The sequence below is a fragment of the Ciconia boyciana genome, chromosome 3, assembly GCF_034638445.1.
Source record: "Ciconia boyciana chromosome 3, ASM3463844v1, whole genome shotgun sequence".
NCBI lineage: Eukaryota > Metazoa > Chordata > Aves > Ciconiiformes > Ciconiidae > Ciconia > Ciconia boyciana.
Window position 1 is genome coordinate 97821707 of NC_132936.1, and position 20598 is coordinate 97842304.

General features: G+C 42.2%; 1 protein-coding gene across 5 annotated transcripts in view; it reads right to left on the bottom strand.

Moving 5' to 3' along the window:
• TTC7A (tetratricopeptide repeat domain 7A) overlaps positions 1 to 20598 on the bottom strand; it is a 181143-nt gene that overhangs the window by 118592 nt on the left and 41953 nt on the right. For 4 of the 5 annotated variants that reach the window (XM_072856741.1, XM_072856742.1, XM_072856743.1 and 1 more), the window contains 3 exons: positions 16762 to 16899; positions 16282 to 16365; positions 4396 to 4500 (listed from right to left, as the gene is read on the bottom strand). In XM_072856741.1, coding sequence (XP_072712842.1) covers positions 4396 to 4500; positions 16282 to 16365; positions 16762 to 16899 — 327 coding nt within the window. The remainder of the gene's footprint in view (positions 1 to 4395; positions 4501 to 16281; positions 16366 to 16761; positions 16900 to 20598) is intronic. The other variant, XM_072856744.1, reaches the window with a different exon arrangement.

Below are 20598 nucleotides of genomic sequence, written 5' to 3' on the forward strand. Positions count from 1 at the left end.
TTCAGCTGAGGCCATGCCAGGGAAGGCTGAGTGAAAGAGGAAATTGCAGCAAGCCTTTTAGTAAGTGGAATTCTGAATTTATAGTGGACCAAGGCAGGACAACCTTAGTATGGACATATTCCACTGTAAGCTACATCAATTTTCTTATGAAAATTTAAAACAATACTCTGAACTTCAATAATCAAAAACTTCATAGTGCATTCTGGAAAGCTGAGAGACAGCTAGCTAAACACAAATGGGCTTTGTGTTCACTTGCTAGAATCATTCACATGAGAGTTCAGCAAACTGATGTGCTGAAACCCCAGCAGACTGGAAGGCTAGGCAGTGTGATGCCTCAAAAGTAATTCTGAGCCCATACAAAGACATTTAACACACCAGTGTAATGGGCTAGTATAAAAGTTCCAACTTTGCTGAAAACTTTTGTATCTCATGAGCTTTATTAAGTACAGGTCCAAGAGCATCCTGACCAGACAAGTGTGGTCCATATAGATGCACTAGTTTTGGAGCTTTTCTGGTCCTCCAAGACAACTGGCATAAGCTTTAGAATTAATGAAGTACTGATTTACTGTTCACTCTGCATTTTTTTTTTTTTAATTTGTGAAAACCTGTTATTCTGAAAAAGGTAACCAAAGCATTGCTTATATCACTCAGTTGTTTACTGCAGGCCCAATCCTGAAAGCTAGTGGTTGATGGGGCAGATCATCTGCTGATGTAAGCCAGCATGGTGCCAGTAATGTGCCAGTGGAGTAGTGCCAACTTACATCAGCTAATAATCTGGTCACACTGTCACAACAGAAGCCGGGGGTGTTTAGTTCTTTTCCACATCAGGCTCTGTTATATATTGATTTGCATGGCACAGTATGAATGTATGCATGTTTTTACTTTGATTTGTTCTGCACCGAGAGATTATTTCATAGATGTGATCTGAGCACCCTCAATGTTGTAAATCACTATGGTACATTTCGATTAATTTTGTTTTCCCTGGTTCTTAAAGTGTGCTGAGACACCATGTACAAAACCAGCAAAACGAGTTAAGTGACCACTAGATTAATCAGGAAAGAAACTGTTCTGTGCTCCTCATGACATTCTGTAATTATCCAGCTGCGCAAATGGTTTTGGGTTTTTTTTTATTGCTAGTAACTGAAATAACACTAAAGTACTGCTCGTCCATGGACCATAAACAAACTGAGTACAATACTGCACCAAAAGCACATAGTAGACAGATGCAGGACATATAAATTAGCTGTTTCATTTGGATAAATGGTGATCTGATTTCACCCTTTTCCTGCCTAGCCAGCAATCAAGTACATAGACATATTTCCTAATTGAGAAATTAATCATATTTTATATGTTCTGAAAAGCAAGATATATTTGCTTATTTGTAACTGTTAATATTTGTCTATTAGACTGTTCCTGTGCCATGTCTATCCTCCTTTCTATTTATACTGGCATTGATCAGCTTGTTCACTTCCAGTTTAAATGATTCAATTCTGATTTGATTGCCATGTAATTTAAATGCAAATAATTACTGTAAGGATGACATTTAGAAAAACAGCTCTGCTAAGCAGGAAGGTCTTTATTAGGCAAACAGGAGTTTGCCAGTAATATCAGAAGCATCCCTTTGACTATGAGATGTGGGAACCTATCATTTCAGTTCTTTTAAAAGATGCTCTGATTTCCCTCTGACTCCCCTTAATTAAAACTCTTCTATACCATCATCAAGTTTGGTATCTGGGCGTGAAAGAAAGAGGAGAGAGGAATATTTTTAATTTGGCTTTAGTTCATAAGGTTGCGCTCTAGACAACTGCAGTAAAATTACCCTCTTGTGAAACCATGTTTGTATTTCATACTGCAAACCAGTTCTGAGCCAGGGTCTGACTGAAAAACACTGAAAAGTGTTTCACACAATGAAAAAGCAGTAGATAGAGGAAAAAGAGGTCTTACTTTGTAATAATCAAAAACAGCTCATTTTCCCCTTCTTTCTCCTGTTTTTTAGGGTTAGACTGTTGCTTTATCAGCTCTGCCACATATGAGAATTCTAGACATACTGGATTGTCTGAGGACAGAGTTGTGACTGAATTACAGTCTCACCTTATTTTCTAAGTGTCTCTACAACAAGGTATTCTTTATATGCTAGCTGTGCTAGCAGATCCAAAGAGATGTTGGGGAAAGCACCAGTGAGAAGGACAAATCCTGACTCTGCCCATTTCCTGGCATAGCAGCATCTTCAATTTGGGCTCATAATTTCACATTCAACACATCCATCACAGTCAGCAGACTTTAATGGCACCATTTGAAATGTAGTCCTCAATAGTAAGAGCTGCATAAACATCAGGGTAGCACATGAAAGAAAAGAGATTCTATGTAATTTCTTTTCTCACAGTACAGAAATCTTGTCCTTTCACCTCAACACACATCAGTGACCCAGTGTTTGGTAGAGTGCCTCCGTTAAAACTTCATTGCTCCTGTTAAACATAAGAACATCCCAGGGATCTTGATTTTAGCATGGAGTCTTACAAGACGCATTCACTGTATTTCAATTTTGTCCAAAGGCTAGTTATGGCAGAGGTCACATGTTTAGCAAGCATCAGGAGACCACAGCTTTCTTGAAGTCACTATTTGTGTTTAGAAGTGGTCAAAGTCAGTCAAAGCACGTCTGAATGGACGATTCTGCTATTTGCCTTGCTGCCTTCTCTCAGGATCCTGAACTTCACCACCTTGCGGTCATTGCAGTCAAGGCTGCCCCCAAACTTCACATTCCCAACCAGTTCTTCCTTGCTTGTAAGTATCAGGTCCAACAGAGTGTCTTCCCTCACTGGCTTCATGGCTCCAGTGCCTTCCCCTTGTTGGATTTGTGTTCACAGAGCAGGAAGGCAGAAGAGTAAGAGATTTATTTGCAATATAGAGATCCCAAGTTTGTCTCCTATACTAAAATTCAGGCTCCTAGACAAAAATTAGCCTGATCTCAGAGAAAGATTTTCCTCACATTTAACACAACTGTTCCCCTGGGTTTTAATTTTTTTTTTGCCTCCTGGCAATCATTGAGACAGAATTGCCAGGGGAAGGTGTCAGGGTCTTTCAGTCCCCCACTATGGCTCCAAGTGAATGGAGGAATTTAGCCCATGAAGTTCCTCTAGCTCCAGAGCCTACAGAGTAAAAATTGTCAATATACTTGCTGATGTTTCAGACTAATGACAAGTTGATCTTGCTTTTAAAACTTCATCAGAGATACTAATAAGAGTGTTCAACACAATTGTAACACCTGGCTTTCATATTGTTTTAACATCTTTAAGAATCAGATAAAACCTTAGTCGCTTTATTGTAAAAATAACATTCACTGTGAATGTTATTTTCTATCACTGAATGACTTTCAGCACTCAAAATTTAGATACTGAGCTAAGGGTACAAGAGAGTTAAATTGCTCTATATAGAGAACAGAGGTAGGTTGGGTAGTTTGGCAAGGATTCCCTCAAGGCTCTCAGACCTGAAAGATTTTTCCTAGCATAAGATACTTCCCAGTTTTTGCTGACTCACATGTAAGTTCAACCATTATAGTCTGAACAGTATAGTTTATTCAAAAACATACATAACCAGATCTCCTTGCTGACAGTGGTGTAAACTGATACAACTCAATTAAGTTTAGCTGAATACCAACTTTCACCAGATAGGTATGTAGGATGGGGAGGCAGGGGGACACAACAACAAATCTAGCCCCTACAACCTTTCACCAAAATCTGGGCAGATTCTTCTGGTATTTTCTTTCATGCTTTCTTGCATCTTTGTTTTACTTATATTAGCAATTATAATCCTTCACTGACTGCAGGGACACCTCGTGGTGAGGACAGGTGAAAACAGCAGGCTGCCATTCAATTAATTAAAGCAAGCAGCAAAAGACTGACAGATGTTTCTGCTCCTTGGGATAATCAGAATTTCACAGGCACAGACTTCCACTCCCACTCTGCTTCTGGGGCATACATTAACACATCCAGAACAGAAAACACTGACACAGCAACTTCAAGAACAAAGGACTGAGTTGTCCAGCAGACCTGAACTGTCTAACAGTCCACTTAATTATTAACTTTTGTCTTCCAGGGTCTACAAGAGTGGTCGACTGAACTCTACACTCAGCTGAAGAAGCAGTCCCCAGAATGGCTGTTATGGCTTCCCCCCTCCTCCTTTGTTCAATGTGCCAGCAAAACGCATTTCAGTGACTCACTGCTGGGAGTGAGTTTCTTGCTCAAAATTTCTTGCTGGGATTTTTTTTTTTTTTAAGAGACATGCATGTGTGTATGATTTTTAAAAAGGATTCCCTTTCTCCCCACTGCAACTACACTGTGGTACTGTCACTGCAGCACCTGATCCATTACATAGTAAGAATTGCATCAGCTTGCTTACCCAGTGCAGTGACCCAATGCAGACCTTGGCAGCCAGAAGAGGAACGGTGGGATCTGTAGGTCGCAGTTTAGCACACTCTTTGAGCACTGACACAGCATATGCTGACTGGAAGAGGGGGAGAGAGGAGGAGGAAAAAAAAAGGCTGATTAGACAATGCTGTTACAGAGTCCAAGCAAGATATTTCAGTGAAATGTACAAAGAAGTGCTATGAAGAATCACGTCAGCAACAAGTTAGCAACTTTATTTCCACCTCCACACACAGACACACATGTGTGTGTGCGCATGCGCACACAAACACACACTCTTCCCACGCTCAGAGGAAACATGCCAAAGAACCAGCCCTGGCTGTGCACTTTACAAGAAACAGTTTTCTTTGGACGTTAACACACTGGTTATTTTAACTCTGCTTTCCCAATTCACAAGAATTCTGGTATTCACAAGAATTCCTTGCACACAGCCATCTTCTAGTAAGCCAGAAAAGATCATAAAGAGCTTATCCTCCAGTACATTTACATTTTAGGCCAACTCTAGTCAGAGAAATTTGTGCAGCTAAAGTAATCTGCTCTGTAGATTGATTTGTGTCTTCTCCAGTTCCAGAACATACAAGAATACAACTGGGATCCCACCATGCAAAGGGTGGAGCAGGCAACTACAGAGCAATACACTATTCAGCGGGTGGTCCAAGTAGCATGTGTTATGAAGAAAGCCCATAAAACTCTTGCTGTCTTTCTGGTGTTTGGTTACCATTAATGAGTGATGTTTATTAAGATTAGCAGTTACATAGCCCTTTTGATTCAATGTGCTTTAAAAACATTGCTTTTGACAGCACGTATTCATGGCTGCCACATTTCAGAAGGTTTAAAGGGGAACGGGGAAAGCTCTGGTCTGAGATGCTGGTGAGGAGCAGGTGAGCTGCTGAGGAGCTGGTGAGATGCTGGTCTGGTCAGGCAAGGAGGAGGTCACAGAAGTTGCCTTGCCACAGTCTCCTAGTCCACCCCACCTGGACCACAGTTTCTTTTACATTTCCAACCCTCCTTACTACTGACCCCTGATCCCCCCAAATTCTCTCATCCTTGAGCTCAAGGGGGAGTTTTCTTCTCTCAGAATTTCTCCTTACATGGCCCATTCCTCCCAAACTCTTCCACACGGTCCCAAGACACACACAGGCCTCTCTCGCTCAGTGTTCCCTCTCAGAAGCACGTTAAATGGTCATGGCCTTTCCCTGTTACAGGAGAGCAGCGACAGAAGCTTGCAGAGTCAAACTAACCACTATTCCTGTCAGGTCCTGGCCATCTCCTCCTGACCCTGACCCCCAGGGCCTCTCCCCACCAGAGCTCCTGCCAGCACAGGCGGCTGGGTCTGGCACCTGCGCCGATCCCCTGTGGCCGGCAGCCCTGCGCTGCAGCTTCGCACTCCCACTGGCCATCAGCACTTCCCCTCCCTCACACCACACCAACGCGGGCTGCGCCTGCCGCCTCCTTTCTCCACAGAACCGAAGGTCCGCTTCTTGCTAGGGGATTCAAAGGCCTGGATAGGAATTTGCTCACAAGGGAGCCTGGGAAAAGCAGAAAAAAAGGTGTACAGCAGCCCCGCCCATGCTAAGGCAAAGATGGGTTTTGTAACCAAAGACATGAGCTCCACAGCAGTGGAGAGCAAACCCTCTTGCTTGAAAAGCCTGGATACCTGCTCTGTGGTCTGTAGAAGAGAAACAGCATGCCCCGTGTTCTCCAGGCTGCTCCCACCTACCTAGAGCATCAGGTTATCTTCAATAAAAGTAAGGAAATATTTGCTATTTTATGCAATTACAAATGCATAATTTGCCTCCAGCCAGAAGGAAGCTTGTCTCGGAGCAAAGATGGGAATCAATAAACCGTGTCCTAGAGCTTAAGCCGTTACCTCACCCCTCTCAGAAACAAAGACTTGGGTAATTCAACCCTGAGATACAGGAAGAAACACATCGCTACACTCTGCTGTCACGAGGCAACTAGCGTCCCTCAGAATGAACCTCCCTGACACCTATTTGTTCAGAACAAGTAGTGTCTCAGATTTTAATGGCATCTAATTCCTCTCTCTCACAGAACGCTACCTGCATTGCAAGCAGCTGGTATTCCCAGTAGCACTGCTGGACACGTTGGAAGTGCAAACATAACTACATAAGGGTCCTAGCCTGGCACATCATCTTCCTGCCCTCCTGTCTATATTCCAGCCCCACAGGTGTTTCCAGACAAGAGAAACCCAAAGAGTAGAGCAGGACAACATGCACCTTGCCAGTCAGTGTATCTGCAGCTGAACCCCCCCCCAACCCTTGTCACCTCACCATGCAAAAGTGAACTGAAAAGGCCAGGCACGTAAAAGACCGTACACTGTCCTGTGCCAACACTTTCAGAAACATACACAAACCAAACCTGGTGGTGGTTTCTCAGCTCCCATCAGCAGCATAACTTCAGGGAAAGCAGGAGGCACCTGGGACTTGGTGACAGCCACCCCACGGGTCCGCACAGCCAGCACTAGCACAAACCAGAGCAGTGAGAGGCCTCTCCTAATTTGGGCCACAACTGTAGTACCTTCCAGAGTCTACACCAGAAGAGAAGAAGAGGTTATACAACCTGGCTCCTTGCCAGTTCCTCTTGAACTCCGCTCCCTCCCCATCTGCAGCCTGTCCATCGAGTAGGGCTGGTCCTCAGGAAAAGCCAACCCTGCAGCCTCCCATAGCCTCAAATGACAAGAGCGCTTCTCATGTCTGTCCTCAGTCTGTTTAGGAGGCAAGAGCAAACCAGTGACTACTGAATACCACAAAGCAGAAAATCCTACCCTGTACCTACACCCAAACAAGCTCACGTGTGGAGTCACTTCATCGCATGCGCTCAGGAGCTTCTGAACATTCACTTACAGAGCAAGAGCCAGAGTTTCCATGCTGCTTCTAAAACATTTACAAAGTTATGTCACTCTAAAGAAGTTTCTAAAATTTGCAATTAAACATATGGAACAGAAGTGCTTTTGGAAACAGGGTGGCGTGAAGCCTTTACCCCCACCTGCATTTTAAAAATTCAAGATATCGATATAATTTCAGCTTGAAAACTTTACTCAGCAGGAATTATATATAGATTATGAAAATGTTAGCCAAGGAATGACGGTAGAAAGAATATCCCACTCCCACAGTGACCTTACTTAGGGGAGACTGGCATGACATATAATATCAAGGTGTTTTAAAGATTATTAATTACAGACAGTAATAGGCAGGGAACAAATATCATCCACCGAGTATTGATTACAGATGTCACTGGTTTATAAAAATATTTGATATGAAACAGTTTTTGTGTAACATTGAAATAATCTGATAATTAAAATGTACATATTCTTTCACTTAGCGTGGGTGGACCAGGCAGCCAAGCGCATTGTTTGTGATATTCACTGCAAGGCAATAATAATTAGATCTATTGGTGAGGCATGTTTCAAGAAGAGCAGAGCTTGAACTCCAAGTGAGTGCATGCTTCCCACTCATAATTCTGAGCTTCAGCGGGGCTCACATCAAAATTCAAGTGGGTGTTTATGACTGCACCGGAACCAGTTCCCAAACTGATTTTAGAAAACTAGGGATTTGCCTCTGGGTTTCATTTGGCCTCTCTCTGGGAAAAAGGCTTTTAAGTCTCCCCAAACACACACAAACCCATTAAACAGACATGGTTTAAAGAAATTACAAACTTGCCAACAGCTGCCTCATGGAGGTTTCAACTTCGTTTATGGGAGGTCTAATGTAGAAGTTCTCAACCTTGGGATCCTTATCAGGTTTAAGGAGATTCATGACCATCCTCCCTTTGTTATGACCAACATAGCACAGAGCTCAAATCAGGTTATGGAATGAAAACACTGCTTTAATGGGAATGTTCAGCCATCAAAAAAAAAGTGAACTGTGTAAGGGGCTTAAGAACTTCAACTATCCGAGTTGGGCATCTCCATCCTTCACATATCAACAACTGTGGGTTTTGCAATGGAGATGGGGAAAGACATGGCACTACTGTTCCATATTTAAAAGCCAGTATCTATAGGAAGCTGGTGTTCTCTGTCAATTTTTTTCCTCACTAATCTACTTGCATATGGTATTTTTCTTCTGCAGAGATCAAACATGCTCCACAGTAATTTATGGAAAGAAAATCAGAAAAGGCAGTTTCTGGGAAGCAGCAAGCAATACTGACAAATGGCTGCTTTCAATACAGACTTCTGAAAGAGCTCTATGTACCACGTCCAATATGGGGGGGGGGAGGGGCGCAGCACAGGGGGACAGGACACACAGGACAAGACACTTCTCAATCTGCAGCAAGAAATCACAAGGAAGCTATGGGGAAGGAGAAGGATGGAGAAGACACCTTCCCCTACATAGTTACAGCAGCCATGGTTTTGAGTCCTATAAGGGAGTAAAATGTAAAGAAAAACTTCTATCCAAATATAACACAACTCCCATTCCCCATTTACTAATTATATCATGAAGCATACAAGCATAATCCTCAAAGATGCTTGCATATGAGCAGTACAGAATGAAGAACAGTCTACAGTTAATTCTTTCTTGCTTTTCCAAAAGGCTCAAGAGATCTTGCCATCAATTACAGTAAATGCATAGATGCCGCCCAAATGCTGGTTTTCCTAGCTCACACCAATACAATTTTCATTCTTTCCCTTCCTCTTCTCTCCCGCAATACCAAAGCAACAAAAGGACATCAGAGATTCATTTCATATTTAGAAGGTAAAGAAACCATAAATGTAAGTAAAAGGAAGAAGAATTTCCAGGCGGTAAATCACGCCAGGCAGACTTGACACACCATAAACAGTTGCTCTTCTCTTGCAAAGATTCCAAAAACCTTTCTACTTTTTTTGCTGCTTTGGCAATACTTCTCAGCCAGAGGGAAAAACATTCCTCAAGGTGGTGGTTTTGGTAGACAGCCTCATTCCCAGTTCACCTGGCAGTTTAGTACACAGATTAATCTCCACAACTAGTACTGCTTTATTTCTAGCATCATCCTGTCTGATTTTAAAAAAACTGCACTATCTCAAAGGGATTGTGGGGAAGGGAGGGGAAATCTTTCATCATTATGCAAGAATTAATATTCCCTGTATCCTGGGATGCACAGCCATCTAGCTATAAATGACCTTGAACCAACACAGGAAGATGACAGAGTAAGCCAGCAATTGAGAACTCTGGAATTAGTTGTTTTGGTGTTAGCTTTCTATTGAATTTCTAGATTTCTGTGAATCCCTCAGCATGAACATTATTCCTCTAAGACATTTACTGCTCTCAACACAGGGACCAATTCTCCCCCTTTTTCTTTTACCCTGTGTTTAGCAAATTAGAGCATTGGAGTTAAGCAGCTTCAAATATTCACTTTTAAAAGTACCTCTTAAATTCTAAGATCTATAAGCATAGATTTGTCCTTGCTAATGTGACAAACACCCCACTTCACACTTTCTGTCAAGAAGAGAGCTAAGCCTGAAGGCAATTATATAGCCCACCTAGGTATTCTGCTCAACAGTCAGGCATCTTTGGAAATTTCAATTTTTTGTACTATCTACAGCACACAGGCACACCCCCTTCTAATCTTTCTTCTGCACCAAAGGAAACCAAACTATTGAATATCCCCTAGATAGCTGACCTTTGTAACAGGATCTTTAACCAATGAATGTTCAATATTTTAACTTTCATTCCCCAGCAATGCTATTTAAGGAGCCAACCGAGGCCTCTGCTGCTCCCGAGGTTCCTGCCTGCAATGCAAAGAGAAATGTAGGGTTTTTTTGTGCCAGTTGCCTAGCAACCAGCCTAAGCTTTTGCAAGGAAACCAACAGAAGGAACAGCCTAAATCATAAAATCTGTCTGCTGTTGCTGCAGAATTATGTATCAAATATATTTATAACTTTCCTTCTAACCTTCTGGAAAGCTGTATGTTGGCAGTACAGGCACAGCTGAGTCAAACTTGAAGCTCCTTGAAGCTGTTAGAGACATCTGCTTTTGCTGCACTGTTTAAGTAAGGGGAAGTATTCCTTTTTTTTTTTTGGGTACAACACAGATATGAGCAGCTCAGACACTAGCTTGTCATTATTTGGCTATGACCAGTATGTATCAGCAACTTGCAAAGGGATCCAAAATCAAAGTTCATATCTGGGTGAGACTGGTTTCAAAACCCTAAGAATCCTGCCAGCACAAGCCCTGGGCAGGGCTGCAGTAACTCCAACTGCTGAGCAGCCAAGGAGAGCACAGTGACACTGCAAGACTGGCGCTGGGAAGAGCTGGAGCCTACTCCCCCAGAAAAACAGCTGAATGACAGATGCCAAGAAGGATGTGATTATTTCCCTTTGTATAACACCAGATACCTCCTGAAGAGTTATGTTATTAAGAAAACCATTCAGGTAGACGAGCATGACTCTTTCTTCCTCTTTGCCTTAAAGATGAACAAACATAAAGGGTAAGAGCAGAGAGGAGCATTTTGTGTAGTTAAAAGAAGCTTTATCTGCCTGGTTTTGCAAGTTGCCGTGCTTGGCACTTAAATCCCCCTACTGCCAGTCTATCTATACAGTAACATCAACTATGGTGTCCTCAGCACAGGCTAGCTGGGGGCTGGGAGGATCAGCTACGATGCAGTTGTTTCTAAAGTCATGCAACTGCTGTCCTAAAGGCCGGTGCTGGGCTGATGGTGTTCTGTCAATGCTGGATGAGAGGGGCTGGACAGCTGTGTGCCAGGCACCCCAGGAACAGATAACCACCATCAGCAATCCCAGCACAAGGCCTGCTGAGCATAGCCCTTGCCTCCAGGTAACTGCTTCCAGCTCTGCTGGGCTCTCACAGAGGCTCTTCCCCACAGCCCCTTCAATTGCTCCCGAGCTCTTCCTTTACACACATTTTGCTGCACTTCATCCCCTAAATGAGTATAAGGGGTGAGGGGTAAAAGCAGATTACCTTCTAGCAGATGCTCCAGACTTCCCTCAGCTGGTCTGAGACTGTATCACTCCCTCCTCTCAAGAAACATATCCTAAAGCTTTTAATTCACTAATCAAGTTGTGTTTCTGCTCTTATAGAAACCCCACAACACTAAATATGAGCATGAAAATGGTTTTATGCACTGCGTACACTAATAGTAAACATCCACTGGACACGAGAAATCATGTCCTGCGAGTTGAATGGCTCAATTAGGGTACCCAGCACTTTTAGACTAAGTAGACTCAGTGTTCACAGAATAATTTCACAGCTATCCTTGAAGAATCCTCCCTCACTACCCTCAGGAAAATGGCACATCATTGTCACTAAACACAAATCTTGTCTCCTTGGTTGGTAGGTAGAAGAGAGGCTTGACATGTTGCTGCATGTTGTTCAAGGCACATATTTTATCAGTTTATGTTTCCCTTAATCAGTATGACAGGTAAGACAGACACTCACAATGCAGATCTAGAAGACTTTCTGAAGTACCGTCAATGTACGCTAGAGCCCAATCCCATGATGCACTTGAGTCTCTACTCCCAGAGAGCTCCAGTGACACTTTGTGACACCGAGGCTGGATCCCGTGTGAGGCTGGCAGGTGTGGAAGTGGACAGAAATCCAAACAAGGGAACACGTAAATGATCCAACTGGTCTGAGACCAGGGAAACGTTTGCAAGAGCACAGGGACCCTATTTCACATCCTTTGTGCTTGTAATACATCATCTAGACACTGACAATTTTGCCTCCAACTTTAGATGCATCAGCAGAGCTACCCTAGCCTGCAGGGGTGCTGTGTGCTGGTAATCTCCGCGACTTCCAGTAGAAACTGTTCAGCTGAAAAACAGCAGCAGAGAACAAGTCTGCCCCAAGCAGCTGTGTGTCTCTTCACTACTGTGAAGACTACCAAGTCTTCTCTACTCTGTAAATAAGTTTGGTCCTTCTTTCCCCCATTCTACTGAATACAGGTCACTTGACTTTTTTTAAAATCTTGAGACAAGCAGATGCAACCTACTGCACTCGTTTTATTCTGGCAGCAGGACTGTGGCTCATCTCATTGCCTGAGGACTCTGCCAGACGGCATCTGGCTATACCACTCGCCACTCAGACACCAGCCTGTTTACGCATGGCAGCAGAGCCAGGGAGCTGCTATGCCCACTCAGCCTCTGGCTGTCATACTACCACATCATGAAGGTTATTACCAGCAGAAGCAACTTGAAGCAGCTGTGAAGGGTTCAGCATTCAGTTTTCCAGCACCAGTTCAGAAGAACAGGGACGCTGCATCAGACTGATTTAAACCTCTCTTGCCTATCCAGAACTGCACTTGGTGACACAGGACATCCCTCACTATTCTCTTTCTACAGCAGGCACGTCTGCCATTGTCTAGGCTTTCCCAGCATTTCATCTAAAATTGCCTACAGAAGTCTTTCTAATTTCATGGTGGATTTTAACCATTTAAAGAAACATGCTTCTTTTGTTCAGAAAATATGCAGCTCAGTATACATGCATCCCCTAGAATGGGTTAAAAAACAACCAGACCACACCATCTTTCTCATCATGCAAGTTGAGAAGCACAGGAAAGTGAAATTGCTGTCACTCCATTATTTCCACCGCTTAAATGCATAGAAGACAGACAAGAAGGTTATGCTTCCCTGAGCTTTTTCATTCACTGTTTTATGAAGCCCTAAGGCCTCGCTTGCTCTCTAAGAACTTACTGAAGTGATGTGCCTATTTTTGTTAAGACACATGCTTTTTAAAATAATGTGTAAACTCAAGCATATATAACAGTAATGAGCCTAGGTGGCTGGTTTGACATTCAGGCTGATCACTTGTGAAAAATAACAGTCACCATTTGGCAATTTTTTGTCTGGCAGAGGAAGAAAATAGTTTGAAGTTCAACTCTATTGACTTAACCTGAAGATGATGAATATACAAAATAAAAGTAACACTAGTCAAATGCAGTGTAGAATAGAGGGCAAGATAGGATTTTACAGCACTTTTAAGAAGGTCAGAGTTTGCAAATCCTGAAAAGGTGTTAAAAAAAAAGAAGAGACCAAAGCTTCCAGCATTTACAGGTTGATAAAACTGTTCCTGTCATACCCAGGATTTATGAGCATGATTTGCTGTACTGCAGAACAAGTAACGCTGCAGGATATGAGATTTCATTACCAAGAAATGAGATCAGGAATTGGCTGTGACTGAGACAGGTGAAAACAGATCTTTTACCTATAAAAGCTCAAGTGTACTCTGCATTCTGCAGTCTAGACAGACCACACTGTTTTCTCATTAGTTCTTTCTGCTACAATGGAGCACTTACATTTTTATACTGCTTCACAGCTTGATAGCAGGATGGAGTTCATTTAAAAGTATGCCACATTTCCCATTAGCAAGATGACGCATTGCAGAGTATACGACAGGAATCCTCAGGGAATACTTTGGGATTAGAAGTGAAATACTGCACAGATAGGATTGTTGGGTAAGGGAATTCCCTCTGCCCCATATAGGGCTCAGAACATTTAGAGCTTTTGCATCAATAGGCAAGATCAGGCCTTTTTACCTTGTAAATATTTAAAGTACAGGCAAAAAGACATGACATACTTGAAAATCTGAAAAGATAGGACAGTTATAAGAGATACAACGCAAGAGATACTTGCGTTGCTCTTTTTTCTCTTCAGTACCAAATATTCAGTAACTTCTAGGGAAGCTGAAGAGGTATGCAAACATATAAGGAGAAGGACAGAGTTCTCATGCAAATTATTAGAAGTTAAAGATCAGGCTTCATTTCTCTGCTCCATACTAACCTAAGATTGAACCACAATTACTCTCTGGATACACTCACTCTCTCAACCATCAGCAGGTAAAATCTAGATTTGCTCTCCAGCAGATTACTAGAGCTACAGCATTGTCTGCTGTGGAGAAACAGGTTACATAACCTGTAAAGCCAATAAAGCTCCCAGACAAGTCCTGTGAGTGTTTACAGGAAGATACTACGCCTTTCCGTCATAGCCTATCTAGTCATTGTTGTCCTCAGTATCATGAGATCAGGTATCCGGAGGATTTGCAAAGGCATAGAGGGCAGCAACATGTTAACTGCAGCTGAATGCCAAGGGAAGCTGGGCCCGACTTGTAAACCCCCCACCTGACATAGGCCAGTGCAAGGTATTAGCACCATGGCACCAAGTTCATTGTTTAAGTATTCCAGCAGGAGCTTCGGGTTTCCCTATACATGATTGAGTCTAGCCATCATTTTCATACTTGGAATTGGATTTTGAAATGCTTGTACTGAACTCCTAGAGGAATCTGTGAGCCTCTTTCTCACTAAACATCTCCTTTCAGCTTCCCACTGATGCTCTGTCAAAGTTTTGATGTCTCCTTTTGATTATAACAGATCTAGCCAATTTATGAGGTAACTGTGGAGTCCCAGAACAGAGTCAGAGTTTGCAAGGTCCCACCAAATACACGCCTGGTGCCTTACAGTGGGGTCACTGCTGACTGATATTTGTCTAGGGTATTCCACAGATCACCAGTGACGCAGGCTCCACACAACCTCCATAGGCAATCTTTTTTCAGTGTACCACTAATCCTTATTTTTTTGCCTCTTAATAGGAAACATGAACTTGTGTTGCTGCAACTGGAAGCCATCACGTCTTGTCCTACCCATCATAGACAAGATTAACGCTTTCTTCTAAGAGCTCTTGAAGACTTGTGTCTCTCTTGGACTTTTTTCTCCCCTTTAAGGTAAAAAAATTCCATTCTTTGTGTCTTTCCACAGTCCTGCTTACTATACACTTATCATCAATGCTCTTTATTAGACTTTCTCTTGTTGTTCTGCCATTTTCTTGAAGTATAATGCATAACAACAATCTTCCAAGATAAGGCTTTGCCTATGCTCACAGAAGTGAAGGAATCCCTTCAGATGTCTTCCAGGCTTTGCTGCCACTTATACATCACAAGATGACAACTTCTTTGCAAAACCATGCTGCTCTATATTCATCTCCAATTTCCACTCCAAAGCCACTGTTTCCAATTCACCTTATAGCCATAAAAGACTAGTAGAAAGTTATCATTTGGCAGATGACTGCTAGTTGGTGGTCTCTGCCTAGTTCCACATGGATTCCCCTACTCTCCATGGGCACGGAATATAGGACTGTGTTAAGTGGTCTACTACCACACAGCATTAATTTGCTCACACCTCCGAAAAGTGTAGGTGGGGACCCCCAGAATGAACAGGCTAAATTTTGTACCATCCTCATTTCCTGCAGGAAGTCTACTCTTTTAAGACTAATAAAGAAAAGCTCATGCTGCCTCTGCCTACCTTTTGCAACCAGACTTCAGTCATCCCAGTGGCTAACTGGTAACTTTGACAAATAGTATACTAATTGAAAAAAAACCTATGCTAAAACATGTGCCCATGCAAACATTCACACATCATTTCTTTTTCTACAGTATCTTTTGCACCAAGCACTTCAAAAGTATTAATCCTTGCAAGCGCTCTATGAAAAAAGCATTAACATTTCCTTGGTCAGATGGAGAAACCACAGCTTAAAGAGAGGCTAAGTCAACTGCCCAAAGACGGAGTGAGTTGATGACAGTTTTAGATATCAGTATCTTTCTTATGCTAAGCACATTTATGTTGAACCTGCAGAGAACGGACAGCTGTATAATCCTTTTCAGTCCACGGCTATGCACAAAATCTGTTTTCTCCTTGATAATGAGAAGCAAACACTACATGGAAAGAACAGTACTCAATACCAAATGCACATACCTGATCACAAAGCGCAGCGTCTAAAAGGAGCACTGTCCTTCTACATAGCTGTCTGATGGCACCTACCCCCACAAAATACAAGACTGTGCACATTCAAACTAGTAAGCTAGATACACTCTGCCAGAGGAAAATGTGCCCTTGCTAAGTCCTTTGGTTTGAACCTTACCTTTCCACAAGCCACCATGGACAGGGCAAGCTGGTACCAGAGGTGAAATTCATCAAATGCAAACTTCATGGCTCTTTCCAAGCACTGAGAAATAAATGTTGGGAGAAATATCAGACTCTTTTTTACATCTTGTCAAGACTGCTGCTTGGCTCAGTAATCAAATCAGAGGAAACAATCTGTTGTGGCCCAGGTGATTTTTTTTTATGACATCATTTTCCTCTTTGCAGTTAATGGGGCTTTCTAGCATACATCACCACTTCAAATGACGGCCACTTTGTTCAAGTGCCTACATATAAATAATTTTAATGTCTCAAACAGTTCTGTGTACATTTCTGGCCTGTGCTGCCATAGGTCTGTAGCTGTTTCTACTAATTGCCAACTAGTGTGCTTCATTTTCACCTTCCCCGACAAGTTACTGCAAAGACAGGCTTTGCTTGCACGTTTCAAGTGGAAGTTTCAGCAGAAGCCAGGAGGAGGTACCTCAGAAAGCATGACATACTGCCCTCTTCTGCCCAGCGTGATACTGAGGAGGTCGTAGACTGCAGAAGCATCCCGGAGGCTGACAGCTCGGTCATCCTGCTGGTCTGGGGCTCGGCTGATCACTGCGTCCCGGTTTGCCTGGGCACAGACACAAATGGAACATCAGACCGCAAGAGAACAAGACAGAACCGACTCCTCCATAGGAAGTTCCACCCATCATCCGTGGCATTTGGTTTCAAGTAATCTCAAGTTTTGGTGGGGGCTTTTTTGGTTTTTTTTTTTTGTTTTTGTTTTTTAACTCATCCCAACATAAAGGAAGGTGTTTCCAGAGAGTTACTTTTTAGCCACATGATGCAAACTCAAGAAGATAGCTGTACGTACAGAAAGGAACTGCTAGGAATACCTCATCTGGATTTGTTCCACAGAATTAGAGCATTAGGAAACAGACCTACCAGATCCCATTTCCTCAATAATTAGAAATTCAAGGCCATCCTTAAACCACATTCCTTATTACTTCAATTCCCTGCAACTGTGATAACTGCTTCCATGATTGATATTTTATCTTCTACGTCTGCACTTGATTTCTTCCCAATAGCATGTCATTTTGTTGTTCTTTTCTGCTATTCACTTTTTATTTTTTGAGTAGGTTGCCTTAGTAATCAGATTTGCCTGTCATCAATTTAATGCAATTAGACATCCGGGCAACACAATACGAAATAATAATTAAAAAAATCTTGTAAGTGATAATTTTGCATAATCTATCAGTGCATTGCTCAGCCTAGATCAAAAAAACCCATTACTTTTGACAGAAAATGATCAGTCTAGCAATTCGCAAGGATGTCCCAAAACACCATATGCCATAGACTCAGATTTACCTCAAGATCCCAGCCTCTCTGTTTTCTGAGCACAAAAAGGGAGACTTCAATCCCAGAGTAAATGGAAAAGTTCCTCTGCTTTCCGAATGCAGAGGACTTTACCCAGACTGCCTAATCTCAGAGAAAGGCAGTGCTGGATGCCACCGAGCACTATCACTGACTAATAGCACAGATACGCTGCCCTGGGCTCCTCAGCTGAAAGGGGTGCAACATCAGACATTCAGGTCTAGACATCTAAAAGATCAGAAAAATTAGAAGATTGCCCGCAGTTTCACCTGGGGCAAAGACAAACAAAATGTTCCCTCCCTGAAGCAGGGAGGTTATGAGATTTATCTTATAATACTTACTACTATAATCTTACATCTATTTCTTTCTAAATGCAGGATTTTTTTCCTAAAAAGGTTAAACATGGGAATTAAGTGTAATAAAAATTTCCAGAATATGTAGCCCTTAAAGCCCCCGCATATTTCATTATGATTAAGCTGCAGCTGTTTCATCATGATATTATCTGTGTAATGCCCCACTTCCAAGCACTCTTCATCACAGCCTCCAGCCGAGACAGCAAACACAATTACTGACAACTAACACAATCGCAACTAAGAGCTAAATGGCGACTGCAGTTAAAGGCAAACTGACAGGTCAGACTCAGACTAGTGTTTGCACAAATAAACTTACACCAACTTTTGTAGCAACAAGAGCGTTTTTCATGTTACTGCAAAAGACATAATTTGTGATTTAAAAAAATAGTTCAGAACAACAGGTTGCATGAGAGAATGAAACCAACTCCAAAGAGAAAATCCTGCAACCAGAGTACAGAAGCATAGCTCCTCTATCTTTATTAGCAGAACTAAACAAGTAAGAATAATAAAATAAATAGATGTTTGAGCTCTGTTTGGATTTAACCCCAGAATGCTACTTTAAAAGGAAAAAAGGAGTTAAAGTAAAGGCATAACAGAATGATTCTGAGATTGCTACTTCAGAGAGTTAAAGACAAAGCATATACAGAACAATCCTTATTGCCAAGTGAATCCTCCTACGTATATACAATAGCGTCAACATTTTTTTCTGCACCAGTTATATTGTTATGACAATTGTTTGTAGAAAATAGCTACTGAGATAGCACCCCCATGCTCTGTAATCTCATCATGAACCTCCCATTAAGAGTCAGCTATAGCCTGATGCTTTTTTGGGTATCCATCCAGTTCCAAGCTATGACTTAAGTTGATGAATTAGCACAGATAGAAAATTAATCAAAACTGGTGAGTGCTCATTAATGTCTGCTAACAGATATTAGTACTAGAGGGAAGAGCACGCCCAAACCCTGCAATAAGCAGGATCATGAGACATTACAAGGATGCAACATTCTAAAATTGCAGTCATACTGAACATATCGTACATATTGTACTCTACCTAAGCAGGCAGCAGTTAAAAACAACATATGCATAGGTATGACTAATATTCTTTCCAAGAAGCTCATAAACCTGCTTATTTTGTTCAAGATTTCAAAGCCATAGAAGGTCTCTGGAATCTATCACTTTCTATACTTGCATGCATAAAAGTTGCCACTGAGCAAATTCATAGTCACTTCTATCCCAACAATTTTTTTAATACTGAACCTATTTCCAATTGCCAATTCCAGCTACTCAAAAAAAAATTCAAGAAGTTTCCACGTTATCACAGAGATATTAAAAAAAACCCAAACGGTGCAAACTCATAACAAACTGACTAACAGTAGCAAGAACATGGAGCGTGCCTAACAATAACTTAAATCATCATCCCAAGGCTCAAGGTATCATTTACTACTGCAGTGTTACATACAGGAGGGCAGGGAAGGGAATGTGAATCACTGTCTTGAAACTCACTCAGGGAAACTGGCATGTTTCTGTGGCCTGCCTCTCAAAGAAGGAAGGGTGCTGTGACCCAGATCACCATTAGCCAATTTTTTTGCCTTTACCTTCATCTATGTTTTTGTAAACTTCAGTTTGGCAGTGAGAAATCCTGACAGTCACTAGTTAAGTACAGGTTGTACTTAAATACAAAATAGTTGTGAAGTTACTGCAACACAGCATATACCGGTTCTGTTAGATGGGTAATTTTACTTGCTGAAATGTACACAGAGAGAGATTTCATTTTGCATTTGAGAACGCATAAATTCTAAGCCATTTACACCAACATTTTTGCAATACCTGTTTTTTGTTGTTTCAGACACTAATTTTCCTGAACACAAATGGAAAAAAAGTTATTTGTGGAACACTGATCTCCAAACAGTGTACCAATAACATAAGCAGCAATTCCCAATTTGTCCTACTGCATTACTTCCTCCTCCTCCACTATAAGCAGCAGTAAAACATAGCTACAAATACATTTTCAACACCCCCAGCATGACTCTTCCCTTTAAGCTGTTCCCATTGTCACACAGACATGCCTCACAGCACACAAGCGGGATGGAGAGAGATGGTGAGTCACACCGTTAAAAGAGAACCTCTGTTCAAGGCTGTTGTGTGGGATGGAGGTCACTAATGCTACCAACAGGAGTTTCACCATCAGGAGTTAGCATAACTTGCATTATACAGAGCAAAAATATACAGCCAATACCCCTTTATTTGAGGTACCCCTAGGTAATGGAGCAACCTAGAGATGCATTGCATTTGCATATTTTGGGATGCACTAGACAGTTAGCTGTGCATGCAGGTGGCTCAGACATGACACCAATCCTATTTTGGGAGATAAGACATCCTGTAGTCAGCCCAGACTGAGCAGCACACAGGATAGCGAGCAGCTTCAGCCATCCCTTTTCACAGCCCAGGGACACGGCCCACCTGCAGGCCACATACATCCAAAAGGCTCCAGCACGGGCTGGTATCCCCAAGCCGACCCTGCGCTCAGCCATGCGGATGTCTCTGTATCATGCTTGAAGCCCAACTCAGGTGTTCAACCTGACCGGGCACAGAACCAGCTGGGG